This window comes from Lathamus discolor, chromosome 7 (assembly GCF_037157495.1).
Source record: "Lathamus discolor isolate bLatDis1 chromosome 7, bLatDis1.hap1, whole genome shotgun sequence".
Classification (NCBI taxonomy): domain Eukaryota; kingdom Metazoa; phylum Chordata; class Aves; order Psittaciformes; family Psittacidae; genus Lathamus; species Lathamus discolor.
In genome coordinates this window covers 7,704,615-7,727,324 of record NC_088890.1, presented here as the reverse complement: position 1 = coordinate 7,727,324, position 22,710 = coordinate 7,704,615, and the positions used below count along the sequence as shown (strand labels likewise).

Below are 22,710 nucleotides of genomic sequence, written 5' to 3'. Positions count from 1 at the left end.
AGATGTACTTCTTTAATGATTAATAGGTGCCCTTAGAGCGATGTAGTACTTACCAGAATTAGAGGATTTTTTGATTTAGTCCTATTTGAGATACCTGCAAGTGAGGTCTACCTTTCTAGATTTGAACTAAAGGGCAGCTATTGAACTCTGAAGATTCCTTGCAATAGTATTTTCATAATAGTGAGCAGTGAAGTTAAGTTTGCTTTGGTTTGATATTTTGAAATGTAACATTTTAATGCAAAACTACATGTAGTTATGTTTTACTGAACATAAATGATAGCTTACAAACTCATATGGGAAACTAGTAGTCCAAGCCTAGTTATACTCTTGCATTTATCTATTGATGGTATAAATACTTTATACCTATTCTCTTGAACACCGATCCTGAAATATTTCTGAATGCTTTAGCATTCCAATACAACACCTTCAATTGCTAGTACAGATTTCAGAGCAGAGCCTGAATTTTTATATACTTAGTTTTACATCATAGAATGAAATACGAGATTGATCTGCTGCTTACCCGGACAGCTTCAGACTTTTTATGAAACATTTCTTCCATATTCTTTGCTAACTTTTTGACAAGCTGAAGACCATCAATTTCTTCTATTGCAACATCCTTCTCATATTCTTTGTATTTCTGGAAAAGAAGAAAAACAAAACAAAGTTAGGGAAAAGTTATTCACAGTGAACGAGCTGAAATTTTGACAACTAATTATTAGTTTCATGTTACACTTTTGCTGACATTCTTAATTTATTTGATGTTTATTTCTGTGACAGAAGGCAGCTTTGTGCCAAGACACTGTCACAGGGATAGAACAACTGGGTTAGAATCAGAATTCCATTAAGAAAATGTAATAGAAATATTTATCTTGTGCACTGTAGGAAAACAATAATTCCCCTTCACAACGTTTAAATTTCCCCTCCCTACAACTGAACAGCAGGACAAAAAAAAAAAAAAAAAAAGTAAAAAATCCTCATATTCCATCCAAAAAAACCATTTAAAAACAGTGATATCCTTGGCAATCTACTGTGCCTTAACAACCTAGTATCCTCCTCAGCTGAACTTCATGTAGATGTCTATTTCATGAGCTCTGTAGATACTTACACTATGAATACTTATACTACAAGCTTATCTAGACACTCTTAACTTTCCATGCAAAGAAAACCCTAAATAAACCATAAACACGAGTCTTCATCCAAACATAAGCAGAAAAGCATCCTTTATATGATATGTATGAGCATTACCTTATGGTCTCTTTTCACAGCATGAATAACTCTCTGACTAAGCACTAAAAATATATTCAAAGTATATTCAAAACAATTTTTATCCTTTCTTTTCTGCATATTAACCTTTTTTTCCTCGTGTTTTTCTGTTTAACCAGTGCTTATAATGAAGCTTGTAAGAATATAATAAAAAAGGCATTTAATACAGAGAACATTGCTATTTCCCATGTCATTCCACTACTACAATGCTCTAAGAAGTGATGGCTTTCAGACTAATTGTTGCTTACCACTACCTAAAACATGTATGATTGTGATGAACTAATTATTTCCCATTACCAAATCCTTAACCTATTCACCTAATTGTACCTCCATGTTACTGTGAGGAAGATTGAAAGCATGCCTGGCTTCTACCCGCTTTAGCCCTGTGCCCAAAAAATGTCTTCCAGACCTCTAAAGCAGACTCTAAGGGCATCTCACAGCACAATAACTGAGTCAATAAAATGAGCTGGTATCATTAGAAAGATTTATCATTAGAATTTGCCTGTAGAATAATAATCATCTCCAAAGCTTATATAACTCCAGAGAGAGAAGGAAGAACTAAGGGCATCAAAGCTAGGGGTTCAAATCACCTGGATGAACACTTAAATGATCAAAACAGTGAATATGTCAGGACCAGTCATGTCCCGGCTGGTGACAGAAGACTCTACCGAATGCCTGTGCATGTTGTACTCATTCCTTCTGACAAAACTAATTTTCAAGGTAAAGTGACACATTGGACTTGCTTTGCACTTTACACTTCTCTGCAAAAAGTTGTGTGAATATTTTTATAATCAAATAATAGTTGGTAAAAAAAATCATTTGCAGACTATTTTAGATTATTAATTTAGTTAAGATTATTAAAAAACACAAATCGACAGTAAATATTGAGGAGACTGATTTTTTTTTTTTTTTTTTACATTCTGTTATTTCAGTAGTAATTTCATTTTTCTATATTATTTCACTTTATGAGGCTTCAGTCTGAGACTTAACAGTAACCTAACCAAGGTAAGATATCCCAAGCAGACCATCTACATTTCACTCCCTAGAGGCATAAACAGGAGTTCTGATTTCAACTCTTCAAGTCCATTTAAGCCACTAGTAAATTCACTACTCTCCATTCTGAAATAATTAATTTAGGATAGTACAGTGATTTCTCTAAAATAGAATATTATTTTTTTTCTTAGTTACTGGAGAAAACAACATAGTATACAGGAGAAGTAAATGTTTTTGTAGCAAATAATAACTGTGATAAGACATAGTAAATTAACAGCTAATTGAAAACATCCCCAGTTAATGATGTCAAAGTCCTACAGGATTTGAAGCTTTGGAGAATATAAAAGCAAATGAAACAGAATACACTGCCATGAACAACTATTGTATTTATCATGTCTGTAGATCAAGTACAAATTTGAACAACTTATTTCAAGCTGCACCTATGACATTCAACTTATCAAGTTCTGATATAAAGGGTTTGCTTCAAACCTGACCTTTGAGTTATCAAAAAGTATTCTAAAACACATTACTTGAAGAGACTGTTTTCAGGTCATCAGATTTAAGCTTCGTCATCAAGTGAAGAAGACCAGGTGATTACTCATCACATTTGTTTGAGAACTTAATGGAACAGTTGAAGTGAACATATTTTCTAGGCACAGAGAATCACACCATATAGTCTACTAGGCAGTCGTGAGAACATATTAAAAAGGTACACTTCTCAATTTTGAGTAACGCTGGCCTTAAACCATGACACTAGTGCGTTGAAAATTAATAATAACTCAAAATAAATTAGAAGATTTATTAACTGATGATTTATAAGTATGCTAGTGCATTGTGAATAACTTCATTTTTTCCTAATTTAAATGCCAAAGTTCCAACATAGAAATAAAAAAAATAAAATCAGAGGAAACACAAGATATTATTTAGGTTCTACTTGAAAAAAAACACATCTTGCATGGTGCATAGTCAATTGCTGGAAACCTTTAAGAACATTCGCAACAAACTAGGAGCATTTACTTGAGCTGCAAGGCCTTGGCAACCAAAAGGTTTACATAATAAGAGGTTTACATAATAATATGCATTTTACATTTAGTATTTCATTGCCATAAAAATACTTCTATTATTTTTTCAGCCATCAGTGGAAGATTCTAAAACAGGAGAAATAATGTGGTTGGAAAAACACCAGCTTTTTTTAGTATCCTTGTGCTCAAGTGATTGTGTCTAGAGGGAAGAGGCACCAGTTTGACCTGTGCATGTCTATGCACTTCCTCTTAGTACTCACTGTGCATATGACAAGGAATTTAGATTCAATGTAGAGAGCGGCTAATTTTATATCAATGCAAGAAACCTGAATCACAACAGGTAGTGAAAAAACAAAACCACAATAAAACTATAACAAAAGATGTCATTAATAATGGATTATCTTCCTTTCACTCCAAAGGCTGTCTGACCTGAAGGCTGTAATCATTTTCCCACTACTAGATTTTTACTTATTAAGTGTTTTTAATTTAAATAAGTTAGCTAAAACAGCAAAGAAATAAATTTGAAATAGTTTTAAAATGAAATTATTTATTTTAAGGTGATCTTGAGAAAACAACAGTGTGACACCACAGTTGTAATTAAGCTAAATGCTGCCAAAGACACTGAAAAAAAACCAAACCTAGATTCCAGGCCAGGATGTCCTTTATATTCCAGACCTGCAAACTACCTTGGTAGTACTGCTACTCTGGATGGCCCTTCTAGAGCAGTGACCTAAATAGCCATTTCCCTCCACTGCAAAAAAAGATGGGGTTTGGGGGGGTTGGTTTTTTTTTCCCCAATATTCCATAATTTTCTTCCAGTAAAAATACTGAAAAAATCTCCACATGTGTAACATACCCAGGAATACATTTCAACTATTATTAAATAAAAGAAAACAGTCTTAGCTTTGCTATAAATAATTGACTTGCATAATAAAAGTGTATGGAAGAGTCAGAGATGGACTTTTTTCGTAAGTGGATTTCCAATTGTCTAGAAGATGGAGCAGACACAACTTCCGATTTGCTGAGTTATAATAAAAAAAAAATTACTTGGAATGCTGACTCTCTGCTTACAAAAATCAGCATTCACTAAGAAATTCTCCAGAGAGACAAGAACATTCATCATTTGAGGAAGCACACAAAAAAATACATTATTTCTTCAGTATCTGTTTTGCCAGATCATTTCACATAAGCACCAGAGAAAGACAGACAGTACTTCACTGTCAGAACTTCTACTGCTTTTCATGGATTTACGTGTGGGGACTTTTTCTTGTGTGATAAATGATCATCTAGAAATTCCATACCAGCAAGCAAACTATACAAAACTGAAGTCTGAAGCATTTAACGCAAGCCAAGTATTTGGCACTGAAACAGCAACAACAAACACACACACCCCACAGCAAACCGGACACAAACCAAACCAAATGAAACACCACATCATACAGCCTGAGTGACCAAGGTAGGACAAGAAATGCCCTTTCAGAAAGAAACCATGTGTCAGCTACAAGTTGATTTTTTTTCTCCTCATTTGTTTCTCCCAAAAGAAACATATTTGTGTTCCTATTTGTATCTACTTCTATCAGCTCCTATCAAAATCAAGGTAATTGCCGTTATGCTGTATCTAAAAACATTTCAAGTTACTTACAAATGTGTGAAGAAGAATCCTTAGTCTCAGTCTCTTGACAAGTCTGTGGGGGCTTTACATATGTGTAGACCACTACAACCACTTATGATGAAAAGTCTTCCCACTCCCTGGGATTTCCAGGGTCAGTAAATACCACTACCATCCTGATTAAAGAAAGGTATTTACTCACTCAACAGGAACTTTGTAGTAAGGCTTTAAAAGTCATCTGTCAGTTTGCTTGCATAGTAGGAACTGATATATACCTCCGAGGTGTATGTACAGCTATAGCTTGCAGAGTTGTACATGTTCTACAAACATTGCTATTTGAAAGCTTTTCTCACATACATGTTTTACATACATATGTGCATACAGATTTTTGGTTTCATAATGAAAAAACAGAACCAGCATGCAAATGGAAGATCAAGTATCTATTCAATTTACCCACTGTTTCCATGAAAAAGTGTTTATTCCATGCCATTTGAAAAAAAAAAAAGCAAACAAAAAACCCCCCAAAAAATCCCAAACATATTAAAAAAACCCACCTCACACCAAAACCACATTCAGATGTTCATGTCTCAACACTGCAAATATAAAATGAGATTACAGAAACAGGCTCTTTTGCTTAAATCACCAAATTCTATTTCAGTGAATATCTACTGCCCAGTAGAAAGGCTGTGCAGTGCTCTGCTTGAACCATTTAAACTTGCTTCACGCTCTCTGCCATGTAAGTTCCTACAGTGACTCCCTTTCGTGCAAAAGTGATGGTTTGAAGTGCCACAGGAGTTAATTGGCTTATTAGAACTATTTTAATTCTATGTTTGAGATGCCTTGACAATCAAATGTAATCAATAACTGAGGCTGCAAGGCTGCAAAAAGCTTACAGCTAATACAATTTGCAGCTGTTAATGTGGTTTCTTTAGTTAAAGAGTCAACAGCTATGTCAGTCTTAAAGAGTTCTGTCTTACTTAATTCTTAACCCCTCAACCCATGGATTTCTTCACTGATGCTGACATTCATACCCAAAGTAACCTTGGATTTTTAGGTCAAGATCTTCTAGAGTGTAGGGATCACAAGACTGAATATACACTATTTTTTTTATGCATCAAAAAAAGTGTTTTTTACTTTCACTAATCTATTCCTCATTGCAAGCTAAAATAAATCTCACATTCATTTTTTATACTCTTCTCATCATGTAATGATTTTTTATGAGTATGTTATTAACACTAATGCACAAAACTTAAAACGAATTACATTTAGGCTGGTTTAAAAGCACTTAACTCCTAAAAAGGACTCTTGTAGTTTTCAGTTTTGTTTTAGGGGGGTTTTGTGGGGGAGGGTTGGTTTGTTGTTTGCTGTTTGTTTGGGTTTTTTTTTTTTTGGGGGGGGGGGGGGGAAGGCAGGTTACTGCCATTTTGTTAAGGGGTTTGTTGTTATGGGGTTTTTTTTATTGTTACTATAAAACCCAAACCCTATCATTTATCTGGAGCAAACTGACCATATAGTCACATCAGGGGCTGCCTTACACCGTTAACAGTTCTGTTGAAAATTAAGGAGCTATGCAGAGCAAGGCTTTCCATTATTAATGAAATCTGACTGGACTTTTGAAATCAAAACTAACAATATAAATTGCTTTTGATGTGGAAAACCCAATGCAGCAATTTGTAAGACAATATTATTTTAAAATAATACCCATGTTCAAATTAATGGGACTAAACCAGCTAAAGTTCAAACCTTATGTGACTCAAGCTCTTGCAGTGCTTTAACAGACTGCCACACATCCCTTGTCCACATGTGAGATTGTAGAGCAATTTCCAGCAGAAGACTTAAAACTATACAGCACAGCCTCTCAATGCTTCATTAGAAGTTAGTCTCTAATTATGTATGAGCTGTTGGAACAAATGTGAACTTGAAGCCAAATAAAAAGTAGTCTCCAGAATTACATGTGCATGAGAGTCGGAATATGAGCTTTTCCACCTAGCAGAAGGGTACTCAGATGGCAGTAGCATAGCAGAGATATCAAATACAGATGGTGCGTTCCTCTGATAGACTCATCGGCAAATCTCTTCTTAGCAAGATTATCCCATTATCGCACTGACCCTATGGTAGTATGGGGGGTTTTTTTAAACTAGAATGCCACCAGTATGTTGTTATTCTCTGGTCCCCCTTACTCTAAAACATATTCAGTGGAGCAGCTTTAAAGAAGTTAAGAAAATAAGCAATAGTAAGAGTTGGTTTTGTCTTGTTGTTGATGGCTGGTGAGCATTTATAAACAACATTGTTTTAGTTCAGAGCTGGTATAGAATTTTTCAACCACAGAGTCCCAAAGACTTTATAAAAGGAGTATCTATGACAGTCTCCATTCTATACATGAGGATATTGAGATATACATAAATTCAGTGACATGTCCAATGTCACACAACAGTTCAGAACTACAAAAAGAACAAGCTCGCTTGGTTACTCTTCCAGTGCCCTACCAAACAGACCACAGATAACTTTAACTTCAGCTTGATCTGCATGGAAAGATGAGTCACAGCAGCATATTTCTCCTCACCTTGACATTAGAGAACTCCTCAATAATTGGGAGTTTATGTTACACCACATTACACACTCCTATTAACCTTTACTGAACCTCTTTGTGTTGATGAAATCCATCAATGACCAGTGTGGTGGCAAACATTTTCATTTATGCAGAGGAATTTTTATTCACTTCATCAAATGCCTCCAACGGGCCTTCTATTAGCCTGTCATGTTTGACTCTTACCACACGCTGGTGTATGAGCAACTCCTGTTGCCTCTAATTCCCATTTAGTTACTTCATAAAATATTGGAATTTGCATTTGGAAATGCAAAATATTGAGATATTTGTGGCATACTATTTTACTATTATTATCTACTCAAAGCTGTACCAGGTGTTTTATAGCCATCTACCCTGGGAAATTTGTTATCATCATCAGACTTGATAAGGATAGTTACTGCTTCTCTTGCAAAATAATTTACACACAATATAAGTATCTTGCAGTCATTGCAAGGGAACTATGTCCACAGTATAATTAATCTTTACAAATACATTTACTTAGCACCTCTTTTTGCCTCAGTGCTACATACAAATGCTACAAATCCAAATCAGTTAAAGCATTAAACTGAACAGTAACAAAAAGCAACAAACCAAACAACCCAATTCCTGATTTAGCAATATTCCTCTGCCCTGTGCGTGAAATGTCTCCACACAAGATCTCTTCTCAAACCTTTGCACTAGATATGTATAGGTATACCATGTAAACAGCAATAACAGGAGTAGTCTTGAATACATACCTGGTAAAAGTAGTGAACTAGTGCAGAAAGATACAGGCTACTCAAAACTACAGAGTACTTCTCATCACAAATAAAATTTGAAAGCAGCAGTCATATTGATGATGCATAAATTGTAATAGTCTCAAATAAAAAGATATGGAAGCACACTCCAGGAGCTTCAAGTGCTTGCTTTCTAAGACTAATTCATTACTTGAAGTAGTTAATAAGCTACTGCTAAATAACCATCACCAAAAATGGGTGATCCCAATAACAATCTAGGTAGGTGATCTAATTCTAAGCAGTTGACCACCACCAAAAATGGGTGATCCAAATAACAATCTAGATAGGTGATTTAATTGTAAGCAGTTGAACAGATGTCAGGAATACATTCCCAACATCCTCTTTAACAGAGCTGCTCTGGGTCAGGGCTAACCCAAGTAATAAAAAGCACTGGAGGTTTGCCTTGCTACTGCATCCACTGGCATTGCCCGAGAGGACTTTGGGCTCTTTTGCAAAAGAGTGCCAACTCACTGTCTTCCCCAACTATAAATTCAAACATACTGAAAACAGTTGAAAAAGCCAATTACTGTTGTGCAAATTCCTTTAGGCAGCTGAAACATCTTCACAGGCCAGCATGGGTGTTTTAAGAGCCAGTTAACCAAGGCTATTAAAAACTGCTTTACAAATACATTTTACAGCAGTTATGTTATTATACATAACTTTGCTTCTATTTTAGAAGAGAACATAAAGTCCCCATTTAAACCAAGAAAGAACATTCTGGAACTGCCCTGGAGACTCTTCTTCCCATATCAACATACTTGACACTCTTGAAAACTCACTACAATGTATTATATAAACTGCTTTAAACAATGGGCAAAACCCCCACAGGCATAAATCTGCAGAATCACAGTATGACCCAGAAGAAATGCTCATGCAAGGCAAAGCCATCACTGTATTTTTTAGTGAAAGCTATTATATTAGAATCATGTACATCTAATCTGCTTCTCACAAAAATCTGACAGAACGTAAGAATGTGGTCCTTTCATCCTGGATAGTTATTCTGAGTTACTGAAGATTAAGAAGCAGGGATCTTGACAATTTACTATTTTCACCAATTTCTCAGCTAGGATAAGATACTACAACATTGTCTTTTGTACACCAGCCTGCATTAGTCTTCTCTGAGATCTTTATGGTTACTGGATAAAAGGGCGACTGAAAGAGAGAGCTTGCTTTGTGCTGGAAGGTCACAGGATACATCCACAAACTAATTCAGCAGGCTTTCTTTACAATGTTTTTTCTCATTACACTTCCTTTTATCACTGTATGTCTCTCCCTCTTTATTGTTCCATTTCTGTGGACCTCTGCTTGCCTTACACACAGCTGTTGTTATGGTTTCAGTATTTCCACATGCTTTTATTAGACAATGCTTATTTTTGATCTAGAAAAGCAAGACAACTGTATCCCCACTTTCCATGGTTGCCTCTCAGTGAGCAATAAAATAAAATGAGCAACAATGCAAGCTAGAGACAAAGTAGAGCATAGACAAAAAATGAAGTGCATCCTGAAGACAAATCTTTGCTTAGCAATACCCATTTCTTGTGACAAGATTTAAAAGCACTGCTCATCTAGAATAGCTAATGGTTATTGTTCCTCAGAAAAAGAGACCTGTAATCTCATCTCCTTGGGACACAAACTCTGCTTGCAATTTGCAGCATTCTCTATAACTAACATTCATCTGCTTGGATAATACTTCTAAAACTTCACCATTCCACTTGTGTGGGATCTTCAACATTAACTCTTAAATGGGCTTTATTTCACTGTTTGTCACTATGAAGGACACAGCATTGATCCCTGCTGCTATATCTCATCATTGCACTTATCTGTATCCACCTGATAAAAGTATTCATATTGATTCAGGGTTTTAGACAGGTATCGGAACACTATGTATCAAAGTGGACTTGTAATAACAAGAAAAAGAACATACGAATATCTGAACTCAGGTGCCTAAATTTAAGCTTCTGATTCTTCATTTGATCACTGAACATGAAAAAACATTTTATTTTCAAAAACCCAAACTCCCCTCAATCACATCAAAGCTAGAAATGTCAGTATGTTCTCAGCATCTCTGAAAAATCAGACAACCTGTACATACGTGGTCTGTGTGCAGATGTCTTGAGGAGAAATCAGCAGGATAACTATAAACCAAACTAAAACCCCAAACAAACAAAAACCAAAACCGGAAATCAAACAATAGTATTTGGCACTGCCTGGAAGTGTGAAAACACATTTATGTTTTTCCCACACAAGCTAATGCTTTTCACTTTCATATGTGATTCCCAATGACTTCTAAAACTTCACAATAAACAGTACATTTAGGTAGAACACTATTTTCTTTGAAAGTGATTTCTTTCAAAGCCTCATAAAACCAACTGGCAAACACATAGAAAAACAAAGGTTTAAAATTTGAATGCCAAACCACATTCAATCTAATATTTAATAATTGCCTTTGAAAGACTGTAATACGATATAAACTAATGCCCTGTGTAACACAATGTGCCCAGATGTTTTTCTCTTTGGACAATTTAGCTATAATGCATACATTTTTAGACTGGCATGCTGTTAGATCCCAATGTTTTTTTTTCCCCTCATAGTTTTTTTTCTCCCTTGCACTTAAAAAAAAAAAAAAAAAAAAACAACAAAAAACTTGAAACCTAGTTAAGAAAATGACCTCTGCATTAAACAAGACACACATCAAAACCACAGCTGGAGCTGTTTGTAGCTCTTGCTTTGTTGTGGGTTTTTGTTGTTGTTGTTGTTGTTGTTGTTGTTTTTAATGAAAATTGGATTAATAATCTACAAAATAGTAGCTTTTGTATCATACCACACCTATGCTATTGCATAAGCAGGTATTCCAAAACACCACTACAAAGAGAAAATAAACACACTGTGCAATTTAAAATTATTCAGAGAGGAGGTGGAATATCAGCCTCAAATCTCAGTCCTCGTTTTCCTCTGAAAGCACAAGACATCTGTTTAAGTGGACACAGTTCTCTAATACCATTTTCATCAAAACGTATGTCAAAAAATAACCAGATTCAGACTATCTACTTACAAATCTGTATGGTCTCATGTTTGTATTACAGACATCTCCTCTCACTAAAAAGAGACAGATACCAAACAAGAAAATAAGTTGACTGCTAAGCTGTTAGATTTTTGTGTATTTTCTGTATTTACATGTAAGTATTTGATCAGATTAGCGATGGCTTGCATCATATGTACAGAGATGCTTGTTTACTTCTTATCTGATTCTCATACTAGAAAGTTTTTGTAACTTAGAAATTCATTACATTACCAACAGAATTCATCTTGCCTAAAAACATAAAGCATATTATATATAGCACCATGACAGCTCATCACCACAGTGTACAGAAATGAGCCATCTAAATCTAGAATCCATTATAGAATGCATAAATTAATACATTTATCAGCAAAAGTATGGAGCTTTTGTACTAGAAAGGATGCAGCAACAGCTTTGTTTAGCTTGGTCAATAAACCACTATTAATTATAACATATCTATGAATTAAAGATGCATCAATCTGCATAGCAGAGAACAGAAGCCATGAATAATAGTCAAATCAATGCTATGAAGTCGTAAAGAATACAGTGCGCTCTCCTTCAGGCTAATGGTAATTAATTTACTTTTGCTCCCTTCACACATGAGAGGAAGCTAGTAGAAGAACACTTTAATCATATAAAAGTTGTTAATTAGAAAAAGAACACATACTGTTATCTCCTTACTGTATCTTTTCTCTGTTCATATGCTTAAAAAAATTATTTGCACTCATCTAGAGAAAACAGGTTGTAGTTTAGGAGCATATGCAACTATGGCTAATATTTTCAAATACTACAATTTGAAAGTTTGCTTTTTAAACAATCTTGTTGGCATGTTCATTAATATAAAACAGTAGGTGTTTAAAATTGTATTTCTGCAACACAAATACTCTACTAGGTAGCACATGTATAGAATAGTTTTAAGCCTTATGTGGTTCATTACACCGTAATAGAAAGCCTTAGCACTGAAAAATTGTGTTTGCTTAATGTTCAGGTTTAGTTTATTCTATTCAGCCTTCGCTAGTTAGTTAAACAATGGCTTTTTTGCAATGGAAAAAAAAAAAACAAGACAAGGCTTAAGAGATCTGCAACTAGTAGAGGCATCTCCTTAAGAAATAAGAAGATTTAATGGTCCTTTTACTTCGTAGGACTGGCTGTAAAGCAGCAAGCCTCTAGGAGAGGAAGCAAGATAAAGCTGCTGGTTCTCTGGTTTTAATATGAGTGCCACTGCTTTCTGAATAAGAGAATCTTAATATTCATTGTGTTTGAATTAAGTACTATTTTTGTACAAAATAAATTTTACATTGCTACAATTAACAGTTCATTTTCACAAAGACATCAAAATTAAAGTTTCCATTTTTAAAACATATTCTTCATTATAATAACAAAGCCATCAGCCAAATGCTACTGCTTCACTGCTAAATAAAAACACACAATTTCACTAAACCTCAGCACATCAAACAAAGCCACCTGAATCACAGGTTACTGCCTGTCAATCTATTGATTAATTCTTCTCTGCCCACCACAAAGCAATGACCTTGCTGAACTGCATTCAAACCTCTAGACAACATCAGAATTAACATATACTTAAGATCACAAGTGTTCTGCCTGCTTCAATAGAAACAAGTCAGCACTTAAGGCAATTTATGTATGAATTAGCATCCCAGCAGTCATTCTGTCAACACACCCCTATGTAGTTTTGCTGAACTCATGCAGTCAAGCTCAAAAAATATAACTTCAGAGATTGACCTCGACCTCTGGTTGTTTACAAGCAACTGTGTAAAAGACTCATAACGTAGGGGCATATCTCATTCTTGTGAGCTTTCTAAAAAAGTTTTGCTGTGAAAAAAACGTAGTGTATATAACCAAGGGCAAAATACTTTCCATTTCCAGCACCAGATTTTGTCATATTCACCTAGTGAAAAGTTGTAAGAATTATTTAGATGCTTGTCAAACTCCACCCTGCAATATAAACACCCTGAATTTATTTGCACAATTTCTCCGTTCACTAAAATGCAAATTTCCCTTTATTATTGTGAATGTACAAAGATCAGTGTACAGCAATAAAATATAACTGTGGCAACTGGACATTCTGTTTGCATTTGGAGGTACAGCACATTCTGTTTGCATTTGGAGGTACAGCAGAGCTAGTGCTGCCTGCTCAGGACTGCCAGAGGCATACATCTGTTTGTGCAGTTCTAGTTCAGTAGTTTAAGGAATGAAGTATCACCTCATTACAGAACTGCCATGTATGAGTGAATTTGTGGAGCTTGCCCTCCTCACAGTCAGACAGTTCTAATCTCCTTGCAAACCACAGTGGCAGCACAGAGATGAAGTGTTAAGCTTACAGGCCTCATCTGTACCATCACCTACTTAGTTAAACCCCGGCCATCCATTTCGCTGTCATTTATTTGTTCCTGAGGTGCCTGAATGCATAATAGCCACTAGCAAAAGATGCAAGATATCTTTAAAGACTGCACAAGAACACCATCTACTTTTTTTTTTTAAAACACAAACTGAAAACAATTCACAACCACCACTTTAATCATACCTCACACTGCCCATATTTTCTTTACTCTAGAATTCTACCCGTACTATCATGATGTAACCTGTTACAATAAAGCTATTATTTTATATTAACTTTCAATGTTTACATAGAAATCCCTCATCTCTGAAAAAATCTCTGGAAAAGCCTGCATTACTATTACAGATGCAAAGGGTTCTGGTACTTGAAAATCTTGTGGCATAATAAAAACAGCTTTGTACTCAACCATTCTTTTTTGATATCATCAGGCAAATCAACAGAGTTTGGTTTCAGTTACAAAATATGGATTGTTGTCCAGTGGCTTAAAAAAAGGCATCAAAGACAGTTGCCTTTAATTCTTTCAAAGTAAAGCTCCCTTATAGCATTCATTTTTAGTAATACAACTGTGCTTTCAAGACCATGATACCTATGTTATGGGTTTTGGTTTTTTTTTTTTATTTCAGGAATAAGGTACAAAACGTCACATACAAGCAACTGCACTGACAAGATATCCTAAACACTTAGCAGGAAAAACTTTAAGCAGCCTCTAGTGAAAGTAGGTAGAAGTCTCATTCTCAGATGAAAGTCATTCTGCTGTTTTAGAAGCATCAGAACCAACACAGTAACCTCCTTGTGAGAAGTTTGACCACAAGAGGTGACTCTTCCTAAGCACCTTCTGGAGCCAGTGAATTGAGATGGACTAACTTCCAAGGTTCCCAGTCACTGATCAAAGGAGACTCTTCCTCTCTCCCCCAGGCCATGGTGGAAGGACAAGTAAACCAATTCGATAAGGCTAGTTCGCAAGACCTGCCCACCACATCTGGTTTAACATGCATTCCAGATTACAGGTATGCAAATACTACTGAGATGCATGTAAGGAGACAATGTTGCTATTCCAGACCCAATGTCACTGATAGTTATCAACCACAAACAGGCAGGACAGCTGTTACAGTTGTGTTTGATCTCTGTGGTGCTGGGAATACACAAGCAGCATGTTGCTTATTCCCAGGTAGCCCTGTACAAACAATGCAGGAGCATTCCGATCGCATTATGTAATATCTACACCAAAACTCATCTCAAGACCAAAATGGAAAAAGTCATTTTATAGGAGCACCCCAAGCCTGCATGAAACACTTCACTAACATGCATACCTGCAGAACTTGTAAGGACTCCTGAGCATTATTTATGCTTGAAAGGTACTGATCTTACATCTCTAGATGTCTCTAGAACATCCTAATCAGAGTTGAAAGATGCCTCTGCTGAAATGGGAATGTTTTCCAGCCTTTAAAATAAACAAAACAAAACAAAAAAAAAATGCATTGCTCATAATCAGCAATTTGCTTTTGGCTCATTGTTCAAAATGTTCCTGTTCCAACTGGAGATGAAAAGTGAAACCACAAGGATACTGCCAATCACTTCATCATTAGCTCCCTGCAAGTCAGAAAAATAAAATTATACATTTATAAGAGAGAGGGAACATTTATTGCAGTAAATTAGATAATTTTGAAATAACAGCTTACATGAAAGAATTTTCATTTGATTCCTGTCAGTTTTACAGCTTCCCATCAGTACTGCATTTGAAAAAAAGTCAAGGAAAGGCATGCAAATACTCCAGTCATGCTCCAGCCCATTTTAATCCTTGCTTCACACAAAGAGTTTTTGGTGATAACTTTAGAAGAAATGTGTGGTTCATGGAGGCTCATTAGCAAAACAATAAATACAAAATTGCATTAATTGCAATTGCACTTGCTTAAGTAACTAGCTAAAAAACAGAGCTTAGGTGCCACAAGATGTGAAATAGCATACATTACACAAAAAGCCACAAGTAGCCCCAACAAGATGACATTACTGAATCAAACAGTGGAGCAGAACTTTACATAAATGCAGGATACCTAAATGTGCTCTAATGTTTGTTAACGAGTACCAGAAGGGAAAACACACTTCTAGCAGACTAACCTTTTATCATATATCAGTGCTTTCCTGTACAAACTAACCATCAGTTATCAGATTCAGAGCACACGAATGCTCCTAATAACTGGGGGAAAACCCATCCCTACATAGGATCTCCTGCCAAAGCAGACCGAGGATGCCCAAGTCACCATTATGTATTTTTGAAGAATTACTCACTTCACCATAAATTATTTCACAATTCGTGGTTAAAGAAGGCACTCATTTGCTATCACTTTTGGTGAACCATTAACCCCCATTAAGAACACCAGTGCTAGATCATTTTTGCTCCCCCCATCTGTTTCTGCTGACCCAGTATGTAAGATTACTCTCTGGAAAAGAAAAGCCACAGGGACAGAAAGAGGCAGGTTTCCATGAGGCTGTCATAAAAGTCTCTGGTTACTGTGGGATGACAAAGCACACAACACAGCACAGCTGACAGAAAGATAACGTCCCAATGCAACTGTTCCTGGATATTTTACTGTTATTGCTTCTAGAATCCTCATCTCTTTGTTCTGTTAATTAGGATGCAGAAGCTATAATCCTGCCCAGAAAAAGTCTTTGTTCCTAGATAATAATTTCACTAACAAGCTGAAACACTTTACAAATTTTGTGACAACAAATGAGTCAAGCATAATAAACTGGTCATCTTTGGCTTTCCTTGGAATTCTTTGGTAATTCAATTTCTAAATAATATCAGTTAATAACAGCATATGAAAAGATCAATAAATTTATAAAAAAAATAACCTGATGCTGTGCTTCTTAGAGCTTAACTTTTGTACATTGTCCATAAAAATGTAGTACTTTCCTCACAGAATCATAGAACAGTTAGGGTTGGAAAGCACCTTAAGATCATCTAGTTCCACCCTCCTGCCATGGCCAGGGACACCTCACACTAAACAGTGTCACCCAAGGCTCTGTCCAAACTGGCCTTGAACACCGCCAGGGATGGAGCATTCGCAACTTCCCTGGGCAACCCATTCCAGTGCCTCACCACCTTCACAGTAAAGAATTTCTTCTGTGTATCCTTATACATCCTCTGGTTTAAAAAGTTGAAGGTGGGTTAAAGGATTATATATGGACAAAAAGGATAAATAGGTCCTATTTTTGCACAATACACTAAGAGTCGAAACAAAGCATTTGTTAACTGACAATTCTGTAGACAACACAAAACTCTGAAGCACTGCGGCTATCTTAACAGCACTGCAGCAGTCTTCTGATAGAATTATTTTAACTTCTCTGTGTCTTCATTTCCTCACTTGTAAAACAAATTAAGCTTGCCTTACAGGAACAGTTTGATACTGAAATTGCTATCATTCTTCAATATCCTTGTATAGAAAAGATGTTTATACATTTAAAATGTTATTAATTCTTTCACTAAAATATTTATACAGATTTTCTGAAGGTGTTTGAATTTAAGATCGTCTGAAATAGTTTAAGAGGACCAGGTATTAGCATATATCACAGAGCAAACCAAAAAAGAATGAATACATACCCAGAAGTACCATTAACTTTACTTCTCCCCCAGCAGGATATCTTAACAAACCAGACTTGTATGGGATGGTTTAGTGTGAGGTGTCCCTGCCCATGGCAGGGGGGTTGGAACTAGATGATCTTGAGGTCCTTTCCAAACCCTAACTATTCTATGATTCTATGACTTTCAAAGCTGTATCTTAAAACTGAATTTCCTTGAAACTGTTTTGGTTCATAGAACAAAATTTTTTTTCTACAACAGCACACACCTTAGATCTATGATATTTAAGTTTTACGTATTTTTATTTCTTTCTCAATAATTTGTTAGTAAGCATGTTTAGACTCCTAATTACTTATTGTTCTTCCAGTTACTGGTCCTGGCTTGCTAGCCTTTACCACGACTGGATTGCCAAAAAATAAAAAAAATAAAAATTAAAAAAAAAAAAAAAATCCCATTGCAGGTTTAGATTCACAAGTTGCATTTGAAGAAAGGGATGTTTTTCTGTATGATACTATGTCATCTAGGCAGGCAGCATATACTCTAGCTTCATTTTTAACTTGAATACAAGACTTTCTATTTTTTAAAATGAGAGCTACAAAATAAATCAAGTCTGATGTCATCTGTCCCTCTTCTGAGGCTTTAGATTTTAGATCACTGGACAGTGACGTTATTAATAATTTTTTCAGAATTCAATTTTCATTTTACATATGAATATATATTGAGAGAGAGAATAAATATATCAACATTATGCTTTGTATTTCAAATATTGCTGAGATAAATATGATCTGTCTACTTTCAGGCAATGGCTAAAGCACATAATAAAATGGTCTGTAATATTAGGGGACAGTGAAAAGAATGTCACAAACAGCATAAAAAAGTCTGCTACTTAATTTTTAAGATGTTTTTAAAATGAAATTTTACCAATAAATACATCTTAATAATAACCAAAGACTTTGCAGAAGCAGTTTTTAACTCGCATGTTATTTGAGAGCAACTATGGAAAATTTAAGTCAAAAGGATTTTGGTTTTGCAGTAAAATTAGCATAAGTGAAATTTTGGGTTATAATCAAGGCTGTATTCTTAGAGGAAGAATGGTCTGGTGGTTAAGATATTAACCTTGGACTTGAAAGAACTCGGCTCAGGTCCCAGCTCTGCCACAGGGTTTTGTATAACCTTTAATTAATCAGTTAATTCCCCAGTGCTTCTCTTCTCAAGGTATTAAACAAGGATAATAATATTTCTATAGTCAGCTTGCTCTTAAACTTAGTCTTTCAAATTAGACCACAAATAAAAACCATGAAAATCCTCCTGTAGTCCAGCCCCCAGAACAGTTTGTTTCAGGACTGAAAATTAGTTTCTGTTCTGAAAACTTGGCATCAGTCTCAGTTTGCATCAACACCATCAAAAATCCTAGGAACTACAGTTATAACATAGTCAATACTAGCACTCCACCAACAGTACTTGTACCACATATAGTTTAACCACATAAAAGGCAAAGACTTATTACAGCAATAGCAAAAAAAAAACAGAACAAAAAAAAAAAAAAAAAAAAACCCAAAAAACCAAAACCAAAAGAGCTAGTTAGCTGAATTCAAACCTAGAAAAACAAATATTTGAAGTTATAACATTTTATTGTGTTTTCAGTACACACACTCTGCGTAGTGTTTAAAAAGTGAAAAAAAAAAAAAATAGAGAATTTTGAGTAAAGCTTGTATCTAATGGACTAAAACTCAATCACATGCAAGGACATACACAGACTAAGAAGCAACACTCCTTATGTAGGAAGAGCACAAAATACCTGTCATTCTGAAGTACAGTGATACATTCAAACAAACATAAAAAATTATTTGTGAATTTATCTATCATGAAATGTTTATGCACATATTCTGTTACTCAGATTGTAAAAATAGTTATCCACTTCTTGAGCATATGGCAAATACCCACCATGAAGCATCTCAAGGACTTTATATCACTTAAAAACAATTGTTTTCCATATAAATGCCCTATTTTTATTTTCCCCTACCAAAAAATGAAGTCTTAAAAAAATGCATTGCATAGAAATATTTTTGAGACCACTACTAGACAGAAAAATGCATAACTCCACAAGAAATAGGGGCTCAAATAATTGCAGTTAGAATCACAAAACACATTCTCTATTTAGATTCCATAAAATCATTCACATATCAACCTCAAAGCTTTTATCAAACATGATGAAGAATTTAAGCTGACTGATGAGCAATCAAACTTCAGACATTAAAAAAAAAAAAAACCACACTAAAAACATTACAAATATAGAAAATTCCAACAAAAGAAAAATCACATAAATTTGGAATTAAGGAGTTGAACTGGAATTTATTCCACTTGTGGGCTCTTCTGGAACATCACAAACCACCCAGGCTTCACATTTTAAGTTTATGTCATCAGCAGAATTCCTCAGTGGAATTATGAGTCTCTAATTCACAGTTGTCACTATTTATTCTATACATTATGGTTGCCTGATTTTCATTTGAACAAAGCATGCACTCGCACACTCATTACCTCTGGACCATTGTGTACTTGCATAAATCATTTATTTTTTCTGAAGCAGAAAGTGCAATACATCCCAATGGAGAAACACCAAAATCTAATTGCATAAGCAATTTTCTTGTATGTCAGATTTCTCTAGGCCAAAAGTAATACAGAGAGTTCTACACAAACTATGTATTTCTGAATGGGAACTTGTAGAAGAAGCACAAAGTGTTTAGCTATACTATACACATTTCTTTGAAGTGATAATAAACTTAATTTAACGAAAGATTCACATATTCTACTAAAAGAAAATTTCTTATTAACCACATGTAAAAACCTCTGTGAAAATGAGGTACAAAGGTAAGGCTAGCGTTATTAAAACAGCATGAAAGAAACCATGATTTAACGAACCTGTTTCATACTGTTAATGTGGAGGGAGAGGGAAAGGAATAAGGGAAAAAATTGATTTAATTAGCCTAAAAATTTCTGAGGTAGGAGTTGATGAATCTTTTTTTAGGGGTTGGTTTTGGGGTTTTTTTTCATAAAGCTGGAGGGAACTGCTTAATGCATTAGATGCAAGTGTTCTAAGTAATTTTAAACTCTCAGAAATTTGCATACAGCATATGATACATTCCTGCAAACCCTCCTTCGCCTACTTCAAACTGACATCAGCACAGCTCCTACTTGTGCAAATAGTACTCAGAGGAGTAGAAGTACCAGACTGTGACCTTTAACCTAAAAGCACAAAATAAAATGTCCAAACAACTGTAAAAGTAGTATGAAGTATAACAATATATAACTCAATCAACAGCAAGAATCAGACTTATATATGATACAAATACAATATTATACAAAGAGCAAAATACTATTACAACTAAATAAATGCTGTGATTGCCCTAATGTGAAGCCCCAAAACCTGCAGAGGTACTGGAAAACAGTGCTTTGTAGCACTTCACAGAGGGATACATGAATATTTCATATTGTCTTTAATAAACATATTTGTACTTTATCTACTTCATTTGAAGTTTTGTTTACTACACCTTAAGGAAAAGGTGAGATGTTTCACAATACCGTTATCCTATATTAACCTATATTATCCTATAACCAGAGGATAATTCAATATTTCTTCTAAGATTGAAGGTGTACTGAACAGTGTCTTGATACGATTACTATCACCAATTTCTATTAATCTAAAAATACAGCACTGTAAGAATCCCCCACTGCATTATGTATTTTGCATTAGTGTTCTAGTCAATCAAAATATTAAAATCAGGTTTATTACAATTTGAAGAGTTCAAACAATTACAAATCACTACTGAACAATTTATTCTTTTTCAGGTACTGATACTGTACTTCCCATTCCTACAGTAGCTCCAATAGTCTCACTGGCAATTTTGTTTAAGAACTGCAGATCTGAAAGTGCACCAAACCAGTCCTCTCCTTGAAAACCCATAGAAAACACAGATTCATTAAATTTTAGCTTTAAAATTTAGTCATCTGTATACAGACATTCATCTACATTTACTATATGGAGTATTGATCCAGATCCAAAGAAGCGACTACATTTTACCATGACATTTGGCAACCAAGCCTGCCCAATAAATCTGCCACTGAAATATTTTTGTTGGAAACATGTTCATACACAGCATAATGCCTGTTTTTCAAAACATAACAATGAGGTTCATTTCCACATACACTTTGCTTATATATTTCCTCAAACTTCCAATGTAAATTGTCCATATTATGCACCACACCTTCATATTTTCCACTCCAAAAAGGAGAAATGGCCACGTCTCAGGTCTGAACCATTTGAAAAATGTTTTAGTAATGTACGTTACTAAAACATGCTGTACCATTATTTCCAGCTCTTATAACAAGTACATAAAGAATTAGAAATGTTCAACTTATGTAGAGCAGAACAACAGCTATACATAATGCCTTCAACTACACACATACAAATCTACTGAATCAAGAAATATTCAATATTAAACTGGATTAGAAGGAAAAATATATATATATAAAATTTCAAGATAATTCTGTGGCACTGAGCTTTTTCATTCTATCCACTCCCCCACAGCTGCTGACTGGGCTCCATTCACCATAACCATGCCTGTGGTTGCCTCTAGCTGCTCCACCTGCATGGGTCCATCTCACATGCAAAGGAAGCACTGACAGCGCTCCAAGCACCTCTGCTAGTGAGAACTCATGGTAGCAGGACAACTAAGTCTCTGCTGGCTTGATGGATCAGAGCAAGGTGAGGAACCCCTCATCCCCGGATCATGAGCCATCAGACTGTTCACGCCTGGCCAATCTGCCCCAGCAGGTGCCAAGTCCCGCCAGCATTTGTGCTACATCTGCTCTTGGCTCCTTTGCGCCTGACATGTTATTACTATCTATTAGCTCTGTCTCAGGAAAACAAAACCGGATTTTTCTAACATAAAACTGAGTGTATCCTAAATGCCTTCAAACATATGGGCATGTCTCAACACATGCAACCTGCTGTGGCACCTCTGAAGACCTTCTAAAGCAGAGCGACTCAGTCTCAGCACAGTATACATGGTATATAGCACTCTCAGACAGCATCCTACAGCAAACTACTGCCCACAATACATCTGGTAGAGAACAAGTTGGTGGCTCTCAAAGACAAGCCAAAAATAAAGTCTTGGAACAAAATAGGGATCGAAGCAAATTCTCAGTGTAGACAGACCTCATGTTAGCAGAACACACCAGTGTCCATTAGATTTTATAGTGCTAACGTTCAATTACTTCAGCAAGCACTCAGTCTGTTTTTCAAAATGAAGTCACTTTAGCTTTGTCCCCAAAATAATGACAATAGAGATACAGAGAAAGAAAAAAAGTAATTCCTACTTATACACTAAGCTTTAGGTTGACAGTCAATTCTCAGCTGACAGTGGGTATTTTTGGCCACGTCAGATGAATAAGCAGTACCTGTGA

General features: G+C 35.4%; 1 protein-coding gene across 1 annotated transcript in view; it reads right to left on the bottom strand.

The window, feature by feature from the left end:
* The window catches only part of CACNA2D3 (calcium voltage-gated channel auxiliary subunit alpha2delta 3), a 498,676-nt gene that overhangs the window by 359,693 nt on the left and 116,273 nt on the right, over nucleotides 1-22,710 (bottom strand). Inside the window, exon 3 of the mRNA XM_065687615.1 lies at nucleotides 521-637. Coding sequence (XP_065543687.1) covers nucleotides 521-637 — 117 coding nt within the window. The remainder of the gene's footprint in view (nucleotides 1-520; nucleotides 638-22,710) is intronic.